Raw genomic sequence first — 17,706 nt, forward strand, 5'->3', positions numbered from 1 at the left:
CCTAGTGGAGACAGCACAGCCTTGTGCTGAGACTCGGTGCCCTGCTGCAGGCCAACCTGACAGCAAAGCCTTAAACCCTAGAAGACATGGCTGAGACAGACGAGCCTACTGTAAGCTGTTTGAGCCAGGGCAAGTGGCCAACAGCTGGACAGGACTGTAGTCTAACTCCAGCCATTTGCCCCTCTCGCCTTCTCTACCTCCTCTCAGTTTCTGATACAGAAAGCACCCTTGTTGGCTACCATTTGGGGTCGGGGGGGGGGGGTGGGAAGGGAAGGGCAGAGCCCTAAGTTCCAAAGTGGACTGGGCCCAGGGCTTGGCTGCTATGCTCTGGTAAGAAACAATACTTAAAATCTCCAGTAGCTTATTACAACAAACATTGTCATTCATGCCTCACGTCCATTCCTGGTCAGTTGTGGTTCTGTTTCATGTTCTCTCTTGGAACCAGGCTATCAGATCAACCTGTATCCAAAACACTGCCCATCTTGTGACAAGAAAGACACAGCAAACCATGCTGGTTGATTCACCATGAAGAATTAACAATCCTTAATGTGTGTAAACTGAACAAGGGGGAAAGAACAGAATAGAGAATCTATGGATAAATCTACATGAAAAATGGTAAAACGATTTCTGACAAAGGTCTAAAGAGAATTCAATGGAGGCAGAGCCTGTTTAACAAGCGCTGTTGGTACAACTGGACATACATATGCAAGAAAATGAACTTCATGTTAAATCTCTCACCTACAGGCCAGTTTAGGGAATATTGCCATCTCAACTCTATTGGGTCTTTTGATCCAGGAACATGGGCTACCTTTCAGGCATGATTTTTTTTTTTTTGAAGATTTACTTACTTGAAAGAGTTCCACAGAGAGGAGAAGAGAGAGATCATATTCTGTCTGCTGGTTTCCTTCCCAGATGGCTGCAACAGCCAGGGCTGAGCCAGGCTGGAGCCAAGAGCTTCATCCGGGTTTCCCACATGGGTAGCAGGGGCCCAAATCCTCGGGCCATCTTCTACTTTTACCAGGCCACTGGCAAGGAGCTGAATCAGAAGCAGAGCAGCCGAGACACAAACTCATGCCCCTGTGGAATGTTGGTGTTGCAGGTGGTGGCCTAATCCACTGCACCACAACATCAGCCCCCTCTGGCACAATGTTAAACGGTGTTCCCATGGTATAAGTTTCCCATGTGCAAAGTGCATATTTTTGTTTACCATTTTAAACCAAGGCCCTATAGTTAGGTACTGAATAAATAAATGTATGATAAAGGCTATTTATACTGATTTAGTGTCTGAAATATTTTTTCAAAGACAAAACTGTAGATGTTTATATTTGTACAATGCACAGTTAATGCAAGTTACTTGCCACTTAAGAGGGCTCATTTTATTATATATTCTTTTCAGTGTTTGTTCAGAAAACCTTGAAGCAAATCAGACAGTCATAGCACGGACCTTGGAAATGATTCAAGAGATGATGCCTCATTTTTGCTTTAAAAGTAGGAAAGTGGGCAAAACAGGGGAGTTGCTTCATACACAGGAAACAGTTTATTGCTAATCCCAGATGAGATGGGGAAGATAAAGAACGGTAACCTCACAGGATAGAGGTGAAATTTGTGGCAGAAATTTGGGCAGTGAACTTCAGTGAGGGCAGGGGTACTGTGGTGGAGAGTGATCAGAGGACAGGGTACACGACTCCCTAAGGGGCTGTGTGTGTAGTTTAAAAACAAATGCAGGGCCGGCACCGCGGCTCACTAGGCTAATCCTCTGCCTGTGGCACCCGCACCCCAGGTTCTAGTCCCGGTCTGGGTGCCAGATTCTGTCCCGGTTGCTCCTCTTCCAGTCCAGCTCTCTGCTGTGGCCCGGAGAAGCAGTGGAGGATGGCCCAGGTCCTTGGGCCCTGCACCCACATGGGAGACCAGGAGAAGCACCTGGCTCCTGGCTTCAGATCAGCGCAGTGTGCCGGCTGCAGTGTGCTGGCCGCAGCAGCTATTGGGGGGTGAACCAATGGCAAAGGAAGACCTTTCTGTCTCTGTCCACTCTGCCTGTTTTTGGAAACAAAAAGCTGAAGCCTTCCTCATGCAAGCTCAAGAAAACGCTTACACAACCTTCTTGGCTGATCCTCAGAGCAAGCAGGGGATGGGGTAGATCTTAACAACACAGAGAAGATGTTGAAATGGTGCCACACACTGCTCCTTAGCATGTGAGGGGAAGGGCAGGGAAGGACTGCCAAGTGGCAAACGGAGCCAACACTGAAGAAGCAAAATGCGAATGGATCTGGACAACAGACAGAAACATACTAGCTGGAAATCAACAAGCACTTATTGGGCTCTCCTGTTTAATAAATGGTTGCTGACCTGATTTTACCAGCCACCTTGCCCACTTTGAATCAACTCAAGTCGGTTTACACATACAACCGCATCCACAGGACCACAATGCTACCTTTCACAGAGCCTCTGCCCCCTTTTGTAAAGCAGCCCCCAAGCCCAGCAGTTACCCTGTAACTCAGTCCAGCTTGCCCCCAACACTTGGGCATGAGAAAATTCAATTGCACAGCACTGAGCAGCCTGCCAACTGCATATGAGAGCCACATGCCACACAGCCAGTAGCATGTAGAGCAAAGGGAATAGTCTCGCTAAACTGGCCACCGGTGAGCACACCTGGGGTATTTTGTCACCTCCAGACACCAGTTTTAAAAGGGCCAGCTACTACCTAGAGCACACTCACGGAATGAGTGAGTGATGAGGAGGTCCAAAGCTACATGTCGCGGCAACAGAAGAACAAGACAGGCATGTGGGGCTCTGTGGCTGGTGTCCTCTGGGTCCATCCCTCACACGAGGCTTGGTGGACAACATAGTGGTTGAGGGTATAGACTCTGCTCCATGTAAGACGCCCCTGGATTTGGATCTCTGCTCTGCCACTTCCTAGCCTTGTGCTCTTGAGTAAGTTAACTTCTCTAGGATGGGATTTCCCTTTGGATCAGAGTTCAGAGCACGTGTCCTTTCACTTCAGCCCCATCCTGCAGGGACTGGTGCTGCCTGACACCTGCTTCCCCTTTTCTGTTCATGGTCTATAATTTGCCCTGCCCTGACTCAGTGTGGTTCTGCTGAGGCTGACCCCACCTGGCCTCTGTCCTGGCCCTGGCCCCAGCTGTGGGGAAGGACATGTGAGCCAAGCTGGCCAATCTGGAATGCGGTTCAAGGATAGGCAGGCATATGACCCAAGCCAGACCAACTGAGAGCCACACTCGGTCAGGATTTCTGTTGGAGCCACCACAGAAAAAGCTCTTGGTGTGCAGCCCACCACTCTGGACGATTGTAACTCACAACTGCCAAGGGGCCACCTCTGCCGCTGTGAGATGAGCCTGCTGGGGAATAAAATGGCCCACTCAAACAGGGCCAAGCGATGTACACTTGGCCATCTGAGCTCCTAGATCTGGAACAGCCTCCTGGACTTCTCAGCAATTTATTGAACAATAAATTCTCGTTTGTGCTAGAAGACCATTTGAGGTGAGATTGTCATTTACAACTGAAAGAAAACTGACAAATATAACCATGGGTGCTTATATGGCCACAGTGAGCAAGGTGGCATCAAAACAAGTATCTGATGCTATTAAACATGGGCAAAATTGAGATACTACTAAGGCAAAGGACGTAGGCTTGCCCGTGGCAGCCAGACTGCTCTCATTGAACAGTTTGCCATTCACTTTCTATCCGGAAGGTGGAGATGACTGCTATCATCCACGCACCAGAACAGGTGCAGCACACACATTTCTTCTCCCCCACGTCTGTGGTCCCACAAGCAAACCGGACTAGCTCCATATAGATCTAGTCCATGCCCGCGCAAAGGGTGGTCGGAGCAAGACCTGGAATCTCAAGACTTCACTGCCTGGCTGAGAATTCTCCAGTGCCTACAAGACCATGTAAATCCCCTAGACTGCCATGTGAGACTCACATGCTGGCTCCTCTGCAGTCCAGCCTACCTGACACTTTCCTCCTCTAGCCCCCCAGGAAACCCACCACGCACGCACTCCTTGCCTTGTCTGTAGTGTCCTCTGGCGACCGACTCTCCCTCACGTCCCTCTCCAGAAGCCTTCTCTGTTCCTCCCCCAGGCAGTTCCCTTCACTCCACTCCACGGCACAGGCTTCGGAGGCCTCTGGGCCAACCCCTACCTCCTACTTCCATCTTTTCCCTCTTCATATTAAGAATCCTCCTTAGTCAGTTCCAAAGGAGGAAAGTGCAGTTCAACTATTCATATGAAATACCCACAAGACTAGGGTAAATGCAAAAAATACATGATTGTTTACCACTACTCCCTGTTTTGGTGATGCAAAAAATTATTGTAGCAAGTATTAGAAAAATTCCAAAGATGTATTAATACTAAATTCATTTGTTCTGAAATTTCATTCTAGCAGCTACCTTTTAGATATTAAAGGGGAGGGGCAAATGCTTGGCACAGTGGTTAAGATCCTGCCTGGGACACCTGGATTCTATATCATAGCACCTGGGTTGGGGACCCTGCTTTGCTTCTGATCCAGTTTCTTGCCAATGTGTACCCTGGGAGGAGGCAGGCGATGGCTTAAGTACTGGGTCCCTGACACCCACATGGGAGACCTGGATTGAATCCCAGGCTCCTGGCTTTGGCCTGGAACAGCCCTAGCTGTTGGGGGCATTTAGGGAGTGAACCAGTAGATGATCTCTTTGTTGATCTGCCTTTCTAATACAGAAAAATAAATCATATGTAATATAAATATGGAGTAGGGAAGGGCAATGCTTTGGACTTGATGTGTTTTAAGGGGGAATTATAATAGCATTACTTAAAAATGATTGCATCATAACTGACTACCAGTTGTGTGGGTAATGCTTTTCACATCAGTTTAGAAGCCAGAGTTTGCACAATTTCATAGGTAAGCCTCAGGTGGCACAGAAAAATCTTGAACTGAGCTCTAAGGTGCAGTAGTCTCCTGCTTGCCCTCAGGGCATCACAGGTGGGCAGTTTTCATTTTCAAATGGTGTGTTTCTCTAAATTGCTGCTTATGAGCATTCCCTCTTTGGGTTGACAAACAGTACACAGGCTGCCTAGGCATTTGCACCCAGTGACGCCTTACAGGGAAATGGACTAGGTGGGGTGCCAAGCACTACTTCGGTCCGGCTTCCTTATAGATTCCAAGGCTCATCTTAGAACCTAGAGATTCACAGAAACTGCTGAGTACTTTAGCTACAATCGAAGATGCAAGTGACTATCGCTGTCCTTAAAAGACTTACATCTTTGCCTCTTTCTCCAATTCCTGCAGTGGGGTGGGGGGCGGGGTTACTGAGCTGTCAGTCCTTGGCCTGGTGCTGTGGAAACTACAGAATAAACTCGGGGGTGAGGGGCAGCTGTCGGTTCCCTCTGACCCATACCTGACATGTGAGATATTAATGGATTACTGGGTGCCACACTAGCAAACTGTCATCTGAACAGAAGAATTTCAGATGTTACTACTTGGAATTCTCAGTAAGGTTGATTTTTATTCCATGAATATTTCAGCTTTGGAACCCAGAGACATCACACACATTACTGGACATCTGGGCTCTGTGAGGAGCAGGCTTTGCAGGAGAGATGCCTGTAACCCATTTGATTATGAATCGCTTCTCAAAGCGTACTTGAACATGAATTATGTTCTTCCCAGACAGATGTGATGTTTATTTCATTAACAGTGATATTTAAATACAAACATAAGTGACAAAGATAATATGCCAGAATGTAACTTGACAGAATATTTAAAGCAACAGCCTATTCAAGTTTGTGGGCAGGGGAGAGACTTAGCGAAGAGAAGCTGAGGAGTGTCAACACCTGTGCTGCAGCCCCACATGCACGGCTTAAATCGAATCCCTTTTGGTGCAGACGGCAGCTGCGTGGTTTTTTAGAACAAGCACCAGCTACAAATATCCAATACAGCTGCTAGCTGCGTCCCTGAGATGAACCTTACTTAGTTCATTATAATAAAACTACCATGGTCCACGCTCCCATTCTCATCACACACAAGGAAATTGGTGGTACTCAACAGACGGCAGTCAAACCCTATCCCAAGCTCCGCCCTCTTTGAATATTCAATAAAGCTTCGCCCAGGAAGGCATTTTGCCCCCAGCTCATATAAAAGGACCACCAAAACCCTGTTAATTGTGGCTTTCTCTTTTGAGTGCACGTGGGTATTTGATATTTTCTGAAAAATGAACAGTGACCATTCCTTGAATATGTACTTCTGCTTTAAATAAACCTCACTCTCTGCTCACCCTTTATCTACATCTCTTCCTTAAATTTCTTCTTGTGCCGAGACAAGAACCCAGACCAAGTCTAGCCACGGGCTACCTCACAACAGGTTCACTAGTTTAGCACACAAAATAAAGACAAAGGGAAAACAACTTTACTCGCTCTTCACAGAAGTCTGGTGTATCTAAACTATTTCTCTCCACTGCTCTGGCCTGGTCCTAAGAAGACAGAACAATCTTCAGAGGCTGTCAGCTTCCTAGCAAATGACCTTGAAAAATGTCCCTTCGGTTCCCTCTGAGGCTCTTTAAGGACTAGTGATTTGATTAGACAATTTGCATCCCTGCAAAGCTGGAAAAAGATTGGAAATCTCACCCCTGGATGGGTTACTGCAATCCTCTACTGGCAAAGGGAAGCTCTACGAATTTTTTTGAACTGCTCAAATGTTTTTATGGGACACTAAAATATTTAAGGGCTGTCCTGAAAAAGGCACAGCAAAGCCTTCCTCCTTGCTGCACCCACACTGGAGAGCTGAAGGAGGATTATCCCAGGAGTTTTCCGGAGAAAATGCTTCCTATGGAGTGTTCTCCTTCCCAAATTGACACACAGATCAGACGACCATCTGTCACAGCCTCTCTCGCACCAGGGACTCAAAATGTCCTCTGTGCCCTACTTGGACCCAGGGCTGCCCAGAATGCTGGTGCTTGTCCCTGAAGAAGCCTACTTTGGCTGCACTGGGGAAAAATACCGGGAAGGGACTGAGTGGATACAGGAAGAAGGCAGATGGTGAGACCAGTGTAGGGTAGAGATGGGAGAGGCTGGCGGGAGATCAGGTTGATAGGAACAGAAGCAGATAGATTTGAGATGTTTAGGAGGAAAGATTGATGGTGTTTGATTGGGTTTTATTCAATTGAGAGGAAAAGAGCCTTAAACAAAAACTCCCAGGTCCTGGTGGTAGCCGGTGGTGCCCAGGTTTGTTGGGAAAGATCACAGGTTTGCTGCGGGCCTGAGAAGTTGGGTGTGGCTTTCTCTCATTTTTCTACCTGGTACCGCCCTAGAGAGAGACACCAAGTTTTCAAGCCAACTGAGCTTGTTAAGTGCTTGCCAGGACTCCAGGGCCCGGTGAGTGAGGGGAGGGTGCTGCAGTCGGCTTGCAGTCTGGCAGGTCACAGGAAGAACTCTGCATTTTATGCTAAGAGCCATCGCAGCCGTGGGAATGTTGTGAACAGGAAAGCAATGATGTAAGACCACTGACTGCTTTGGGTAAGAGAGGCCAAGAGTGGAAGCAGGGAATGAATTGGGAGGCTTGAGGAGGAATACATGCTTGGACTGGAGGGGACTGGAACACAGGCATGGACAGGAAGTGGGTGGATGGGGCCGGCACTGTGGCACAGCGGGTTAAAGCCCTGGCCTAAAGTACCGGCATCCCACATGGGTGCCGGTTCGAATCCTGGCTGCTCCACTTCCGATCCAGCTCTCTGCTGTGGCCTGGGATAGCAGTGGAGGCTGGCCCAAGTCCTTGGGCCCCTGCACCCACATGGGAGACCCTGAGGAGGCTCCTGGCTTCAGATCGGTGCAGCTCTGGCCGTTGCAGCCATCTGGGGAGTGAACCAGCGGAAGGAACACCTCTCTATCTCTACCTCTCTCTGTAACTCTTTCAAATAAATTAAAATAAATCTTAAAGCGGGTGGAGCTGAGATATATGTTGGTGATCTCCTCCATCAGCAAATTCTCTGCATTCTAGGTGGAAAATGGGGGAACAGAAGGAGTTAAAGCTGATTTCTAGATCACTCCAGGACCATGACTATGAATATGGTCTTGGTTTTTAAAAAAAATTATAAACCCTCAAACGCAGATAAGAGGAAAAATATGTCCAACGCCCATATTCCCATTACCCAGACCCAACCAATGAAAACAGTCTACCGGGACTGTGCCAGAGCGTCTCTCAGATCAGGCTGAAGACGTCTTCGTGGTCTTCCGCAGACAGCTCTCGAACTTCCCGGCTGGTCTGACTTTTTGGACCTCAGGACCCCCTTCATACTCGGGCCTCAGATTTTTTTGTTTATGTGAATTCTAGCTGTTGATGTTTACCATATTGGAAATTAAAACTGAGAAAATTTAAACTTACTAATTTATTAAATAAACCTATTGCACATTAACATATACAACATTTTAATGTTATTTGAAAACAAAACTTTTTCCAAAACTAAAAAGCAATGAGGGAGGTGGCAGTGTTTTACAAATCTTTTTAATGTCTGACTTACTAGAAGACAGCTACATTCTCATCTCTGCTTCTCTGTTAACTTTGTGGCCATGGTTACTTTAGTATGAGGTTCATGAAGAAAGTCCAGCCTTGCACAGATATGTAGTTCAAAAAGTGAAGATTATATTAAAAGTCTTTCTGGATAATTAAGAATATTCTTGGATATGATCAGAGCACTGATGGTTTCTTAATTAAGAACAACTAGTTGAGGCCGGCGCCATGGCTCAGTAGGCTAATCCTCCGCCTTGTGGCGCCAGCACCCCAGGTTCTAGTCCCGGTCGGGGGCGCCAGATTCTGTCCTGGTTGCTCCTCTTCCAGTCCAGCTCTCTGCTGTGGCCCAGGAGTGCAGCAGAGGATGGCCCAAGTGCTTGGGCCCTGCACCAGTGTGGGAGACCAGGAGAAGCACCTGGCTCCTGGCTTCGGTTCAGTGCAGTGTGCCGGCCACAGCAGCTGTTGGGGGGTGAACCAATGGAAAAAGAAGACCTTTCTCTCTCTCTCACTGTCCACTCTGGCTGTCAAAAAAAAAATAGTTGAATATGGAACCTGAAATCCTAACAATGAACTTTATGTACGCTGATATTTGAAAACTCATTGATCTGTCTTGCACTTTGAATGGATCATTTGCCTATGTGTGATTTCATAACATCAAGCATTGGTCATTTGGAAAATGTTGGTTTACTGAGTTATGCAGCTGTTTCAAATGGTGACACGTTCCATTAAACAATATTTTAAAAATCAAATTTGTTAATATCCCCACCAATCTCATCCAAAAAGTGTGAGTATCAAGAAATTGAACTCTGGAAGATACAAGTTTTCCCAGAATCTCATTTCAGTACAAAGTTCAAATTTTATCATTGGCAACAAATCTTGACAGTTTCCTTAAAGCAACAGGCTTACTTTGTTCATTTTTCAGAAAATGTGTGTTAAATACTCAAGTGTGAAGAACCATAGATCAATCTTGCAAGGAAAGATGGTGTTCCAAGAAAAAGCCTGCTAGTTCAGCTCACATCTTGGGCAACCATGCAAGTGATGGCTCAAGTGTGTGGGCCTCTGCTACCCATGTGAGAGACCTGAATGAAGCTCCTGGCTTCAGCCTAGCCACTGTGGTCATCTGGGGAGCGAACGAGCAGATGGAAGATCTGTCTCCCTCTCTCCCTCTCTATCACTCTGCCTTTCAAACTAATAATTCTTTGTGGGGAGAGCATGGTATGTATTTCCTTCTATTTAAGTATCTTATGTCCCTCCATGGAGCTTTATAACCTTCTCTGAGCATGTTTAGTCCTCCCATTAGATTTATTCAAAGATACTTCATGGTTTTGGCTGTTACTATGAAAGCTTTTACAAGAAATTGTAACACTTATGAATTAGTGGCTGGTATAAAGGGGTACCTTGATTATCACATATGGATCTTCTAGGACAGTAGCTCAAAAAGCTCATAGGAAAAATGTAATGAAAAGATAAGTATATTTTGGTATAAAGTCTTTGAAATTCGTGCAGTTCTTCATAAGATGCATTTTTCATGTACTTCATGTCTAATTATGAAAATCTTGTTCTAAGAATGGAGAGCAAAGAAATTTAAAATATTTTTCTCAAGATTTGAGGGGCTAGTGTTGTGGTGTAGTGGGTAAAGCTGCCACCTGCAGTGCCAGAATCCCATATGGATGCCAGTTCAAGTCCTGGCTGCTCCACTTCTGATCCAGCTCTCTGCTGTTGGCCTGGGGAAAGCAGTAGAAGATGGCCCAAGTTCTTGGGCTCGTGTACCCATGAGGAAAACCCGGAAGAAGCTCCTGGCTTCGGATCAGCCCAGCTCCAACCATTGTGGCCATTTTGGGTGGTGAACCAGTGGAGGGAAGACTCCCTTCTCCCCTCTCCCTTTCCCCCTTTCAAAAGATGTATTTGAAAGGCAAAGTGACAGAGGTAGATATTCCATCTGCTGGTTCACTCCCCAAATTCCCACGGTAGCCAGGGCTGGACCAGGGCAAAGTCGCTGAGGAACTCCATCTGTGCCTTCCATATGGATGACAGGAACTCAAGTACTTGAGCCACAATCTGTTGCCTCCTGGGTGCATCAACAGGAAGTTGGATTGGAAGGAGAGTAGCCAGGACTCGAACCAGGCACTCCAACATGGGATGCAGGTGTCCCAGGTGGTGGCTTAACCCACTGTGCCACAATGCCAACCCCAGTTTCAGGTTTTCTACAGCATTTATTTCTGCAAGTAATGATAATTTCTATGCCTCCTATTTTCTTTTAATGTCATTGCATGGGTCACAACTACAATGCTGAATAAAAGGAATGATAGTGGTGACCCTTTGTTTCTGACTTTAAAGATACTGCTCCCTTATTCTAAAGATTTATATATTTGAAAGAGGGGAGGGGAGTATGGGGGAGAGAGAGAGATCAAGATCTTTCGTCTGTTGGTTCTCCCCCAAATGGCTGCAAAAGTCAGGTCTGGGCCAGTCCAAAGCCAGGAGCCTCGAACTCCATCCAGGTCTCCCACATGAGTAGCAGACACTCGAGCCATCACCTGCTGTCTCCCAGGATGCATATTAACAGGACATTGGATTGGAAGCAGAGTAGCTGAGACTCAAACCAGGGACTCCATATGGGATGCAGATGACCCAAGCGGCTGCTTTTAACCCACTGTACCACAAGGCCTGCCCCAAAAGGTGCTTTTAAAATCATTAGTGGATGGTGAATTTTATCAAGTACCTTTCTGCATCTACTGAGATAATCATACTGCTTTTCTTTAACATACTGATGTGATAAATTACCCAAATACATTTTGTAGTAATTTTTATGTTCCTGGGATATAAACCATACTTGATGTGTGTATAAGTATTTTACTTTGTATTTTTTCACTAATATTCATAAGTGGATTTCCTGTTTTCTCATCCTGCCCTGTTGGACTGGGGTAGCACAGAGAATTGGCCATATAAAAGGAGTTGGGAGCTATCCCTCTCTCTCTTTTGAAATAGTTTATTTAAGGTAGGAATTACCTGTGAATCTCTTGCCTCTCTCTCACTTCAACATACTTGCCGGGCAAATCCCCAGCTCTGGTTAAATGTGAGTCTATGCCTACTCTGAAGGCACACATGTAGAAACACATTCAGCCATGCTGACTGAATTCCTCCTAAACAAATGACTTAGTGTTGCCCAACAATTATACCAGAAATCCCTGGTTCAAACTTTCCCATATTCTCCTAAAAGATTGTTCCATACTTTCTCTTCTCTCTGTCCTCACTCTCAGCTAATGATCAGGCCTCAGGTTTTGCTGAGAAGTAGAAATAATCCAAAGAGAACATGGTACCCTGCCTCCACACTTGGCACCTACCACAGGTAAGCTAATCCATCCCCTCTCATTCACATAAGGATTTTGCTTCACTAATTCTCACTCTTGAATTATCAGTTTATCCCTGCCTATTCATGTAGTACTATGTATATGGAGTATACTTAATCCAGTTCGTTTCTTACAGTGTTCCAATTTTCTATGACCTAATTCTTTCCCTTGATCTATTACTATCTGAGAGACGAGGTTTAAAAATTCTCACTTTTGGGATGGGGGGTGGTTTGTGGCACAGCAGGTTAAGCCACCAATTGGAATGTCCACATTCCCTTTCAGAGTACCTGGGATTGAGTTCCTCCTCTGCTTCCTATCTAGCTTCTTCCCAATGCATCTGGGAGGAAGCAAATAATGGCTCAAATACCTGAGCTCCTGCCATTCACAGGGCAATGTTTCCGTTTCCTGGCTTCGGCCTGGCCCAGCCCTGGCTGTGGCAGGCATTTGGGGAGTGAACCAGGGGATGGAAGATCTGTCTCTCCCTCTCTCTTTCAAATAAATAAAAATGAATAAACATTTAAAACAAATCCCCACAAGGATTATAGACTTGTCAAGTTTATATACTTTGAAGCTATGTTATCATTCATAAAATTGCTATATTTTTTTCATTGCTTCTCAGCCTTTTGGCTAATATCAAGTGTAAAATTGCTTTATTTTCTTGATTAATTACCATTCTGTCATCTAGTAATAACATTCTTTAATAATTTTGCTTTAAAATTTCAAAACCTGATTAGCATAATCACAGCAACTTCTTTGTGGCTAGTTTTTGCCTCATGTCTTATTCCATTAGCTTACTTTCAACCTTGCAGCAGCCTATGCTCTGGGTTCTGTCTCTCAGAAACCACATATCTCAAATCTAATAATTTCCATTATCCCGCTGACTTAAGCCTGTACGTTTATTCTGAGTACTAATACGGCTGGACTTACTGGCATCTTCTTTTGTCCTTTAAACTTAGCAAGCCTTTTTTTTTCTTTTTTTACTTTGCATCTTCCCCAAACACCTCCTTCCTTCTCCTCGAGTAATCAGACTTTGTTTATTCCTCTATTATTTAGATAGTCATGTATTCCGCTTATCTGTGGTAATGCTTAAACATAAACTCTTGGCTTAAAAGATGTACTACTTCTATCCTCCTCCTTAATGTTGATAGAATGCTTTAACTCCAGTCTCCTCCCATTCTTCTGCCATATTATTTTCCAGTACTTACATTCTTTTTAACCCTGTCCTAAATTGTTCTTCATTGCTGTTACTATTTGTTCTGTACTTCGTTTTATTTATTCCATTTTTATTTTAAATTTCATTGCCACCAGATAGTAGAGTGTTACTGTCCTGATCACTTAATAATTTGCTTTATTGTACCAAATAATCTGCGGTTGAAATAATCAAAGCAGTGTTTACTTCTTAAATATTTGAGAGCGAACATTCCCCCTTCTGCTGGTTTACTCCCCAACAGCCTGCAATAGCCAGGGTAGGAGCCAGAAGTTGGGAATCCAGATCTCCCCTGTGGATGGCAGGAACCCAATTACTTGAGCCATCACCACTGCCTCCCAGAGTCCACATTGGCAGGAAACCGGAGTCAGGAGTTGGAGGCAGGTATCAACCAGACACTCTGATGTGGATGCCTGCAGAGTAACTAGTGTCCTAACTACTGGGCCAAATACCCATGCCTGTTTTTTTCCTCTGATCCATATTCTCTTATCACTACTTCATACATGATACTTTAGTAATGCATCTTCATTCAGAGCTGCTATTGAAGAAACGTACCAAGTGAGTATTTCTTACCTGGGCCAAAATAATCTAGAAATCTATTTTTTAACGAATTTTTGACAATATTTTCCAGAGTGTATATTTACAAAATTCACAGGAGACTTACAAACATAGCTCTTTTTCTGCTTTGCCCTAAAGACTCAAATAACATTTAGTAGCAAGTGTATATGGCAAATAACTAGTGGGCAAAGTTCTTCTCTTTCAAAGATGCAGGAAACATGGTTGACATGTTAGCTGATAGAAACTATTACCTCTGATAGAAGAATGGTGATTAGGTTGACAGATATAACAGAATTTAACAAGTGGAACAAATTATCTCAAATACCTCAAGTTACCTCAATTTAGAAAGCAAATCTAAAGGGTTCCCATCTACCAGCTGAGGTTGAAAAACACCTTAATCATCTGTACATATCTCCAGAAGATGCGAAGATAGGACAGTAAATTTTAGAAACCACTGGTCTAGCTCATTTTTTTAGTGTGGTAAAATATACATAACAGAACTGCCCATTCACTTGTACAGTGTGAGTAGGTGAGCTGCTGAAGATCAGCCCTGCACGGGTTGGAGTTCTCTACGTGTGGGGAATACTTGTTGGGGCAGGGCTGGGTGAGAAGGCGTACAACTCTGCACTTGCAGACTCACGGGACTTCTCAGCGCTGTCGTGCTGTTGGGGTTAACCAGCAGAGCTCGACAATGCAGCTAGGAAGAGAAAAAGGATAAACACGAGGGCTTGTCACCTCTACCCCCAAAATAAATACAACTGAAGGCTCAGACAACTTTAATCATTAAAATGTTTGGGACAAAAGTCCAACCCAGTTCTTTTGCTCCTGAGGGAAGGCATGCCTGGACCAATAGCTGGGTCACTTGGACAGCTCAGAGTCTGCAGGAAGTATTTCATCAACAAGGAATTAAGGGAACCTTTCATATGCCTGGAGCTCTATCTGATACAAAAGAACGGAACTGATGAGATATCTGTACTTAGGGAGACGCTGTTATATTCTGGGACCAGAAAATGTATCAAGGACTTTGGGAAAGGGGAGCATTGTGGGTCAGATTTGTCACGTGTGAGAGAACCACTAGGGCTGGGTACTAACACGTGGCCTATATTAAGGTCATAATACCATCAAGAGAACCCACTACTTCCTCATTGCCCACCAGTTGCTAAGTGATGTATTGGACACTAATTTTTTTCTAGATAGTAACTCAATGGAAATAGCTGTTCTAACCCCCATTTTCAGATGAGGGCACAGATTCAGACAGAATGAGTAAAATCCTTTAAGGCAGAGCTTGGAATTCAAACTCGGGTCTAGGACTGAGAAGAATCGGGATTCATCAGTTCTCCTCACAGCCTCCTCCCCCCCCCCAGCCCCCCCGCCGCCATCATAGAAATTAAGAGAAAGACCTTGCAACCTGGATTTTTAAAACATGTAATAGATGGCATTATAAAATTTCAAGAAGAAAGGGACAAAATAACCATCCTTTGCTTCCTCCTCCTTTAGCTCTCAACTTGAATATCCTCTCTTCGAAGATCCCTCTCCCACCCCATCAAACTAGGTTAGGAGTACTTTCTTCAAGCTCCCCAAATAAGGACCACAGCCCTCCATGTATGAGCCAAAAAGCCATGCAGGCTCTGAAAACTGAGAACGTTCTCAAAGTTTGCAGCAAGCTTGTTTGGCAAGAGGTGAAATGAATTAATGTGAAACTCTCTTGGGGCCAGTGCTGTGGCATGGTGTAAAGCCACCGCCTCAGTGCCGGCATCCCATATTGGGTGCTGGTTTGAGTCCCGGCTGCTCCACTTCTGATCCGGTTCTCTGCTTATGGCCTGGGAAAGCAGTAGAAGATGGCCCAGGTCCTTGGGCCCCTGCACCTATGTGGGAGACCCAGAAGAGGCTCTTGGCTTCAGATCGGTGCATCTCTGGCCATTGTGGCCAGCTGGGGAGTTTATCAGCAGATGGAAGACCTCTCTCTCTGCCTCTTGTTCTAATTCTTTCAAATAAATAATCTTTTTTAAAAGCTTTTAGTTACCTTAGGCACAAATGTCACTGCTCTACAATGCTTCATTCTTTGGAAGCCGAGCACTTTTCAAGAGTCCCCTGCATGTAGCAGGTGCACAATAAATATTCCCTGAGAGGGCCGGCGCCATGGCTCACTTGGCTAATCCTCCACCTGCGGCACTGACAACCGAATTCTAGTCCCAGTTGGGGCGCTGCTCCTGTCCTGGTTCCTCCTCTTCCAGCCCAGCTCTCTGCTGTGGCTCGGGAAGGCAGTGGAGGATGGCCCAAAGGCTTGGGCCCTGCACCCCATGGGAGACCAGGAGGAGGCACCTGGCTCCTGGCTTTGGATCGGTGGAGTGTGTCGGCCATAGTGGCCATTAGGGGAGTGAACCAACTGTCTCTCTCACTGTCTAACTCTACCTGTCAAATAAAAAAAAATTATTTCCTGAGGGAAGGACCAAGGCTGAGAAATCGGCTAAGAAAGAAAAAGTCAGCAGCTTGGGGGTACCACGGCTCCCCACTTGCAGGCTGGGCCTCTAACCACCAAATACCACTCCCTTCTTTGACTCTGAAGGCCCTATAAATAGTTTCTGTTGATTGAAGGCAAGCAACACAACCCCTGTCTTCACTAGGAATAAAAATAGTTCAGTGGTCCTACAAGAGGGACCCACGCATAGCTTTGGACCAATAAAACAAAGCACAGTAGGCATATTCCTATTTCAGAGACCACATGGGTAGCTTCACAGGACCCCTGGAACTTGGGAACAGATGACATGCTTTTGGGCCTGACTCTGCTGCATCCAGTAACCTTGCTAGTCCTGCGGTTTTCTTATCTGTAAAACAACCTCTTGCGTAGGCCCCAAGGCCCTCACAGGTGGGTTGCTAACATGATAGCTCGTGGGAGGGACAGTAGCAGCTGGCCTACACCTCAGAACTGGCTACAAACCTCTGGAGCTCCTTCACTCCTGTCCTCATTTAGTGTACTCTGTCCAATCTGCACACACTTCTCATTGAAAAGGAGCACACTCAACACAAAGACATGTTGGGTACACAAGTCCCAGAAGGGGCTCCTGTCTTTAATCGTAAACAATGGTCAAAGAGCTCTAAGAAAAGTAGCCGAAGCAGCCGCTGGATCTCCTGACTTGTACAGACAAATGGGGTGGTAGTGGGGAGATAACCACTGGCTAGCAAAGACTGGATTCACATAGGGAATTGCTTCACTGCAAGGTCCCAGGTCAGGAGAGGGGACAGAAGAGGCCTGGGGAAAATGAGTGACGCGAGAGGACAGGACTGGCTCTTCCCGTGGGGCGGATGGTCCCTTCTTACCTGGTAACACAGGATGGTTTGCTGCACCAGCCGCGCGTACCCATCCAAGCGGACCCCGGAATTGCTCCTGCTCCGCATCTCCCGGACGCCCGATCTTAGTCTGCAGCCTCCGAGCGGGCCTGATCCCCGAACGCTGAGGCTCTGTCAGTTCTAGCGATGGGGCAGGGCGGGAGGAGGCCAGGACTTTTCAAAACCATAGAGCCAAAGCGTGATTGGAAAGCAAGCCAACCAGAGTTTGGCTCCGCTGGGAGGCGCGGGGGCGGAGATGGGGGCTGGCGCTATGGTGGCTCCGCCTTAGCCAGACCTGCCACGCTCTCGCAAGTCCTGAGTGGCCCCGGAATAAGCGAGGACCTAGGTTCCGGGCAAGGGGTGAGGATGCCTCTCCCGGGCCTCTTTTGTCCTTCGGTGGTCGGGAGGAGGGCCCTCGGGAGAAAAGCTGGCCGACCTGGGCCGCCCGGGAGCCCACCCAGGCCGGACTCGGCCCCGCCCCTTCCCCTTCGCAGGGTGGAACCCTCCAAGTAGCAGCCTGAGGGGGATGTAAAAGGGGCAGCCTGTGGGAACAGTGTCGAATCTAGCTCAGAGTGGGAATGAAGTTGCTTCCTTAAGCCCCTTCACTCCGCAGCTGGCTGCCAGCCCTAGCAAAGGCCAGAGAAGCAGGTCTTCGGCCGCGGCCAGCTGGGTGCTCTGGGCCTGCCCCCACCACGGAGCCCCGTCCTCGGAGGCCGGCCCGAGGGGCAACGGTAAGAAAGGAACCCAGCTAGAAGCCCCGCCCCTACGCTGTGA

At 46.5% G+C, this 17,706-nt stretch overlaps 1 protein-coding gene across 7 annotated transcripts in view; it reads right to left on the reverse strand.

Annotated features, from left to right (window-relative positions):
• PHKA2 (phosphorylase kinase regulatory subunit alpha 2) overlaps positions 1 to 17,402 on the reverse strand; it is a 71,625-nt gene extending 54,223 nt beyond the window's left edge. For 4 of the 7 annotated variants that reach the window (XR_007911989.2, XM_070066321.1, XM_051826884.2 and 1 more), the window contains exon 1: positions 16,924 to 17,397. Coding sequence is in view for 5 of the 7 variants with exons in the window: in XM_070066321.1 (XP_069922422.1) it covers positions 16,924 to 17,001 (78 nt within the window). In the remaining 2 variants the exon portion in view is untranslated. 7 annotated transcript variants of the gene reach the window in all.
• Positions 17,403 to 17,706: the final 304 nt, after the last annotated feature.

Source organism: Oryctolagus cuniculus, chromosome X, assembly GCF_964237555.1.
Source record: "Oryctolagus cuniculus chromosome X, mOryCun1.1, whole genome shotgun sequence".
Taxonomy (NCBI): domain Eukaryota; kingdom Metazoa; phylum Chordata; class Mammalia; order Lagomorpha; family Leporidae; genus Oryctolagus; species Oryctolagus cuniculus.